Consider the following 8,301-nt stretch of genomic DNA (forward strand, 5'->3'; position numbering starts at 1 on the left):
GTCTGAGACAGTACTGGGCAGTACTGTTCCTGGACAGGTGCCAGTTTCTCCAGCTCAGAGCCTGATTTGTGTGAGCTAATCAGTGTTGTGCAGATGGTAGTTTTATTCCAGTCCAAGGAATATTTGCCAAATCTCTTTCATTCAGTCTAATCTGCAGTGTTTTCTTAGTCTTAAAACTCTGTGATCTTGAAGGTTCTTTTGTTCAACTGCAGTACCACTGACACGATTCAGTACTGATGTGACTTTGTCTTTGTGTTTTTCCACTGGCAGATTTGAGCAGTAGCATCCCCATCATGAGGCTTCTGTTGAAGTACCTGGATAAAATGAGATGTTTTCGGAAGCGTTCCACCATCCCATTTCTGGTGGTTCTTATCACTTTCCTCCTCTTCATGAACCTGTACATGGAGGATGGTTATGTACTGGTGAGTACTCTTATCTTTTAAAAATAACATAGGTTCATTTACAGTTCACATCTATGAAGAGCACAGCTGAAAATAAGACATTTATAACCTTCACAGCCACTGCGTAACCATTATATCGAACTCTAGGAGGGCCATACAAACCTGAGCCTTGTTCATCAGATCATTTTGTCAAATGACATGCAGAGGCAAGTAAGTGGAAATATGGTTGATTCAGTAACCTACAGCAAAATAGGTTGAGCCGAAAGACTTGAAGATGTTTTTATTCACCACAAATGTGCAGTGTGAAAATCGACTGATCTGGCTCAGGGTGAATATATCCGTGTTGTGTTCAGAGGCACATTGATGTGGAGTAGAAGTGTAAGAAGACTGTCCAGACCCTCCAGCTATCAGCTACACTTGCATATGATTTCTGTAATGCAGTCAGCAAATCTCCTCATTTGTATATAGAGAGTTCAGAACAGTTTCATTAGCATTTAATACCACATTTAAAAAGCAGTTCTTCAGTATTTATGAACAGATTATGTCATTATTCATCATAAGATGTTGTGTTGTTTCAGTTTATGGCATTAATAGTAGGGCACCTCTCATGACAATTATGGGGAATGATAACAGGACACTGTTTATTATATTATTTGATTATATTATATTAAATATCACTATTTAGTAAAATCTGTCATTGTTACATAACATAGTGACATCTTCTATGACATGTTAACAGTCTCTTCTAGCTAGTAGCTAAAGAAAAAGCAAAAAGAAAGATTTAAGAAGTTTGAATTTTCCACCCTAAATGGTGCAGCAGTTACATTCTAGCACCTAAGGCACCCTTTAACGTGGAACGGAAACATTTTAACAATAAGCTGGTGAATGATAAGCGACTTCTGAAAAGTTTCCTGTCAGAGATGCAAGAAAAGCAGCTATAGCTGAGCTAAAGCTTAAAGCAGAGCATTCGTTTATGTTTTTAGTCCATACTAGTGGTGTGGTGGTTTGATTTTAAGGTGGTTTGATTTTTGTTAAAAAGACAAAATGGCTCTTCTTGACATTTGGGTTGCCGATCCCTGCCCTAGGCTAATGACTTTAAGAAAAACTAATTGGAGTCAGGAGTTAGTAAATCTGGAATCCATTCAGTAAAATGAGATTGGAGCTGTGGACTGAAGCTATTCACTGGACACATCTGCTGATGTGAACCATGCCCCACAAAAAGAGATCACCTAAGAGAAAGATGAAGTTGGAAAGAGAAAGTGACCATAATGAGTTTAGGTGTTCATCAGCTGCATGGGGATAACTTAGTACTGTGTCTACTCTCCCTAGAACAGGTTCCCACACAACCCTAGAGTAACACCTAAAGGCTTGAATGAATCACTGGAACTGGTTAACATCTGTGTTCAACATTGAATAGACATGGAGGAAGATGATGCTCTGCAAAAAAAAAAACATCGCTGCACATCGCAGGAGTTTTACCAAAGATCACCTTGACACTCTAGAACGCTATGAGGAAAATGTTCTGTGGATTAGTGAAACTAAGGGAACTGTATACCAACATGAAAACGTCATCCTAAGAATGAAGCATGGTGGAGGGACCATCAGGATTTGGGACTGCTTTGCTACCTCTGGATGATGGCAGTTGATCAAGGGAAAAAATGAATTCCTGAGTTTATCAAGGAATCCTACTGGATCATTTTCGGAGAGGCTTTCGACCATCTGAAGCTCAGTAGAAGCTGGGTGATGCAGTAGGACAATGGCCCTGAACATCAAAGTAAATCTATCACAGAATGGTCGTAAAAATCTATTTTTAGAGTGGCCCAATGAGAGCCCAGGATGGTCAGGACTGCCCTCAAGAAATAGCTGTTCATGCCAGATATCTGAATAATATGTCAGACCTGAAGTAGTTCTGTAAGGGAGAGTGGTCCAGTGTTCCTCTGAAACGTTGTGCAGGTCTTGTCCACAGCTACTGGAAACCCTTACTTGAGGTTGTTGCTGCCAAAAGAGGTCCAATGTTAATACATCGTCTTATTTTGTTTTTTACTTTTTTATTGATCTGCATAATAAAAACACGAAAGATTATTAAGTGTTATTCGATTTAGCACATTGTGTTTGCTATACTTGTGATTTAGATGATGAACAGTTCACATTTTAAACCAATTACTTACAGAAAAATCTAGGTAATCCTAACAGGTTCATACAGTCACTGTCCAAAAATGTTATGATGAATGGACCAATAGAAATGTTATAAAACTGTATAATAAATAAAAACTCTTTGCATTAACTTATTTTAAAACAATGTTTTTCCTGTCTCTTTTTCTTGCCATTGTATGCTGTTCATACATACTGAAGTATTGCTTTGCAAATATGTAACTCGATGCTCATGCATGGATTATGAAGTCTTTAAATAAAAGTAAAATGTTACCCACATTTCTAAGGCCTAATAAAAAAGTTATTGTAATTACATGCATTGATTTTGTTTACGTGTTGCACATGTCTAATTATCAGAGCTCCAAATGTGCCATATTTAAAATTTCATGATGCAGACCTAATGCAAGAGGCTCATTTGGTATTTATGAAGGCAAGTTTATGATCAAAACTTTGTGATCATAACATGCCATGTGTATTTGTCCTTTGAATTATTTAATAGTGTAGTTTTTTGACAAACTGGGTTTCTCAGTGTTCTGAGCCATTATAATTTAGTATACACACACTAACTACTTGTATACATTGAACATATTACAGTATGCTTCCTTTTAGCCTGAAGATCTTTTATAGAGCTAATTGATCCTGCATAGGTGTCCAGTTGATTTAAATGCCGCAGGTCGCAGTTGCCTGGGCTACATTTCATGGCTTTATGTTATTAGGGATCATAGTCTTTCCGTTTTCTCCGTAGTCTGGTTATGTAAAAGTGAGTATGAATACACACCATTGCAAATAAACAAGCAGAATCTAAGACAGAATCCATAATCTGCTAAGTTATCATGTGTAAACATGAGTAACTGAGCAGTCAGTTGCATACTTCATCTTCATCCTGCTGTTTAAGAATTCATGTTGTAGTTAAAAACAACTATTTATCAAGCTCACAAAGCCCTCTAGCGTATGTTGGGTTTGTCTAGTGAAAACCCCATAACAGAAGAAAAAAACACAGGCCTTAGTCTCCTTATTCTAGACTTGCACTAGATTTTTCACCTTCTCTCTTATTTGATCACTGTGCTGAGGAGATGAGTACAGTATGGACATTTACCCCAGTACATCAGGTGACGCAGTGCTCATGGAATATTTAAATGAGGTCTTTCTGGAATGTATTATAGAAGAATATACTATGCACATGCATTAATGTGTATATATGTATGTCACTGTGTTTGTCTGTTTCAGGAGGAGGACAAACGGCAGTTGAGGGAGGCCTCAATGCACCCACTAAATTCTGAGAGATATGTTCACACCTTCAAAGACATCACCAATTTCTCTGGAACCATTAACGTGACCTATCGTTACCTAGCTGGAACACCTTTGCCTCGAAAAAGTATGATTATTTATCATTTTTTTTAAGATGTAACATTCATTCATTATTCAGTGTCTGGAAAAACATTTAACTGGAAATTACACTTCAACCACTCAACATGCATATAGATAGATAGATAGATAGATAGATTTAATAAATTTATATATGCGTATATATTTGTATTTAGTGTGTTCACTTTGCTTTTATTATAGCTTCCATTGTTGTCAGGGGACCCGCTTTCAGATTTTCAAAGAAATCTGCAGCAGGGATATTTTTCCACAGTTTTTCCAAGATCAGAGTTAGATGTTTTTTTGCAGTCCAGATGTTGTTAGACATCCTCAAAATTGCACGGACCCTCCGCCATGCTTGACTTATTATTATAGCTACAGTTTGAAGAGTTTTTCATTGCTTCATCAGTACATACTACTGTCTCTAATTTAGGCTCATGACCCCTGATAATTTGGATGCTCATAAGAGAAAAATTAGCAAGGCAGCTTAGATGTGTTTGGGCAGATGCTTGTGTGAATGTTAGAGTTTCTTTAAAGGGGAACATAATGGCAGTCACTCCTTTGGGAAAAGCTTTTGTTGGTAGGGCACAACTGTCACTTTTTGGTTTGAAATATTTGGAAGACGAAAAGATGATAGGTGCATAAAAGTAGCTGTAAGGCAGGTGCCCAATTGTCCAATTTAATACTGATAGGATTGGTCTTAAACATATTCTTGGAGGCTTTTGTATAATAAAAAAAGCATTTAAGAGTACAGCAAAATTGTTTGTGTTTAGATGAAGTGTTTATTTACTGTCTTTTTTTGTTATTACAGAGTATCTAACCATTGGATTGTCATCCGTGAAAAGAAAACGAGGAAATTACCTTTTGGAGACCATAAAATCCATTTTTGACCAGTCCAGTTATGAGGAACTCAAAGAGATTGTAGTAGTAGTCCACCTGGCAGACTTTGACCTAGCTTGGTGTGAAAGTCTGGTTCAGGAGATCTCCAGGAAATTTGGGCATCATATCATTGCAGGCCGTCTACTGGTCATCCATGCTCCTGAGGAGTATTACCCATCTCTTGATGGTCTGAAGAGAAACTACAATGACCCTGAGGACCGGGTTCGATTCCGCTCTAAGCAGAATGTAGACTATGCTTTTCTCCTGAACTTTTGCACCAACCTCTCCGACTTCTACATGATGCTGGAGGATGACGTACGGTGCTCACGGAACTTCCTCACCGCCTTGAAGAAGGTGGTCACATCCAGAGAAGGCTCGTATTGGGTAACATTGGAGTTCTCCAAGCTGGGCTACATCGGGAAGCTTTACCACTCTCGAGATCTTCCCAGGCTTGCACACTTCCTCCTCATGTTCTACCAGGAGATGCCTTGCGATTGGCTCCTGATTCATTTCCGAGGCCTTCTGGCCCAGAAGGATGTGATCCGCTTCAAGCCCTCTCTTTTCCAGCACATGGGCTACTACTCTTCATACAAAGGGGCTGAGAATAAACTGAAGGATGATGACTTTGAGGAGGACTCGCTTGATATCCCAGACAACCCACCTGCCACCCTGTACACGAACATAAACGTGTTTGAGAGCTATGACGCTGCCAAAGCTTACAGTAGTGTGGATGAATACTTCTGGGGTAAGGCTCCTTCCACTGGAGACTTCTACGTCATAGTGTTCAACAAGGCCACGAAAATCAGTAAAATTAAGATCACCACTGGAACAGATGATCGACAGAATGATATTTTGCATCATGGAGCTTTGGAAGTTGGAGAGAAACTGGTAGGAACAAAGAAAGGGCGGCAGTGCTCCTCCTACATCACGCTAGGAGAGTTTAAAAACGGGAACATCGAGGTTCATGATGTGGATCATAAGATATCTTTTGATATCGAATGTGTTCGCATTGTGGTAACAGCAAGCCAGAAGGAATGGCTGATCATCAGAAGTATAAGCCTGTGGACTACACAGCCTCCAAGTCAGTAAGGACTGCTGTGGATCGTTACAATAATCATCACACGAAGGCACAACAATCAATTGTCCAGTTTGCTTTGTTTATTTATCTATTTATTTAGTTTTCTATTTATTAGGTTATTTATTCATTTTTTATATCCAAGAACTCTTTGCTTTTGCTTCAGACTTTAAGTATATATAGAAAGTACATACTGAACTTTAAGATTCATATTTTTCTGATGACTTAGACGGCAACTCTTCATGAATGAGAACATTTTCAAGTTTTTTTTTTTTTTCCTTCAGGTTGTTACTCCATATCTCTTCAGCTGAAAACCTCAGCAGCTTAACTCTCCAGGTTTTGTTGCTTGGCAGTGGAATTTTCCACCATAGCCTTGGGAAGTCCAGTTACATGCTCATTATATGCCGAAGCTGCTGCTTTACGAATTGTAAACATCAAAGTGGAGTTATTTGTTATTTGATGTATTCATTTGTTATACCCCCCCTCCTCGTTCTGAACCATTTCCTTATCATAACTTCCTGTCAGCAAGCACATGGTCAATATAGCATTGAATATACAATGTATTGTGGCATGAATTTAGTCGACAGCACTTCATATTGTCTCCCTCTCAAGTGGTTGAAGAAATGTCATTTATTCAATCAACCTTGGGCCTGGAGGGTCACCTTTAGACTAGTGTTTTGAGATTGCAGTGTGTAATTTGTCAGTGTGTTCCTTCAGAGGCATGGACCACAACACAGTGTTTCTATTCACCCATCTTCTGAAGGGTCGTGATTGAACGGTACAGTGACGAATGAGGTGGACCTGTTCTCCCTTCCTCTCTTTCTTTTTGCCCCTGTTTTGCCTCAGCACAATTTTACCCAAGTAAATTGGATTTTGTTTGGCTCTCTCTCTCTTTCTGTCCAAAGTTACACCAGCACCAGCCACCCTAGTGTAGAACATTCTCTTATCTAACACCCAGATGGAGCTACTGCAGTGCCTCACTGGCCTGATTTCATCTGTATACAGCCAAATTAGCCATCTCTACAAGTAAAAAGAAAGATATGACAAATTAGCAATGCAATAAGAAGAAATTTGTTTACATTTCTATTTACGTAGTGCTGTTCCACTGAAAACTAGGTGTGCTGTAGTGTAAGCACTGCAGGGGTAAGCCTCCCCACCCATGTCGTTACCCAGGTGTGAAAATCAAATGGCTCATTTCCTGATCATGTGAGGTGAATACTTTGTGTTTTTTCTCTGGATGAATGCTTCTTTAATGTAAGTGCGTGGCATGTTATTATCACAAAAAGTGTTTTTATAAATATCTCTTTTTTTCTTCTCAGAAGCAAAGCACAGGTTTTTTTCCTCAGAGAGACACCTGAGGCATTGCCGGGTTGGGCTTCAAATTTAAATTTGCGATTACTGGAAGGTTTTGGTCGGCTTCATAATGTAACACATAAACACACATCTCTCAGCAGTGCATGAAGCAGGGAAGAAATATCGCATTGTCAGTAAGCCTGTAATTAGTTTTTTTAGGTTTTATTACTCGATTCCAAACCGTCTGCTTTAAACTCGAGCGGCATTGTACTGTACTTGGTTTGTAATTTGATATACTAGGTACACACACTACCTTTATGACAGCTTACATCTCAGTCAGTGTGGCTGCGTAGGTCGTTAAGTGAAGAGGATGTCTTATGATGTACATTTATGTTGTAATCTCTCACCGCATCGTTTGTCACATGGTACTGTATGTATATTGTAAAATGACATATATTTTTTTACATGTACCATTAGAACTGTTTGCCTTGTATATTGTACCTAAGTACAGATTGAATCAAGTGTTGAAACAAAACAATGAATGCCATTTGATCTGGGAAAAAAACTCCTGTTGCTCTTTTGTCTGTGTACATTATCTTTTGGTACTGTTCAGCATTTTGAGACCGAAAAACACATGAACTGACACAGCCAGCGGTTTGATTTTATACTGTATGTATGTGTAATCATATACAGTGCTGCTTCGGTCTTATCATATCTGAGAAAATAATACATAAAGCCGCTTATCTGTGCAGTAAGCACTGGTTTGAGATATTGATATATTTCTTATAAATGGCCATAAATGGCATGGAAGAAATCTGCTTCTATTGACTTACATTGAAAGTAAAGTATGTTTTTTCCTTCTCCTGTAAAGTTACCATTTTGGAGATACAAGGTTTTGCTCTGACAGCAGTGATATGTATGTGCAAAAGTCTTCAGGGGCAAAGAGAATCTCAACACTAACCAATACAAGACTATATAACATTAGATTCTAAAGCTCATTTTGACGAAGTCCAATATTTACAATACCTCCTTCAGCCAATCAGTTCTTCATTATATTTGTTGTTGTTAAAAATATAAAAAATAAAAAGTTATTGTTGGAATTTTATATTTTTCTAACTATATTCTTCTGAGCAAATTATT

The 8,301-nt window shown here is 38.4% G+C and overlaps 1 protein-coding gene across 6 annotated transcripts in view; it reads left to right on the top strand.

Moving 5' to 3' along the window:
* mgat4c (mgat4 family member C) overlaps window positions 1-7,726 on the top strand; it is a 164,158-nt gene extending 156,432 nt beyond the window's left edge. For all 6 annotated transcript variants that reach the window (XM_037539716.1, XM_037539717.1, XM_017690685.2 and 3 more), the window contains 3 exons: window positions 271-422; window positions 3,780-3,927; window positions 4,726-7,726. In XM_037539716.1, the coding sequence (XP_037395613.1) occupies window positions 271-422; window positions 3,780-3,927; window positions 4,726-5,882 (1,457 nt within the window). In that variant the 3' untranslated portion in view covers window positions 5,883-7,726. The remainder of the gene's footprint in view (window positions 1-270; window positions 423-3,779; window positions 3,928-4,725) is intronic.
* The last annotated feature ends 575 nt before the right edge of the window (window positions 7,727-8,301 follow it).

The sequence above is a fragment of the Pygocentrus nattereri genome, chromosome 7 (genome assembly GCF_015220715.1).
Source record: "Pygocentrus nattereri isolate fPygNat1 chromosome 7, fPygNat1.pri, whole genome shotgun sequence".
Lineage (NCBI taxonomy): Eukaryota > Metazoa > Chordata > Actinopteri > Characiformes > Serrasalmidae > Pygocentrus > Pygocentrus nattereri.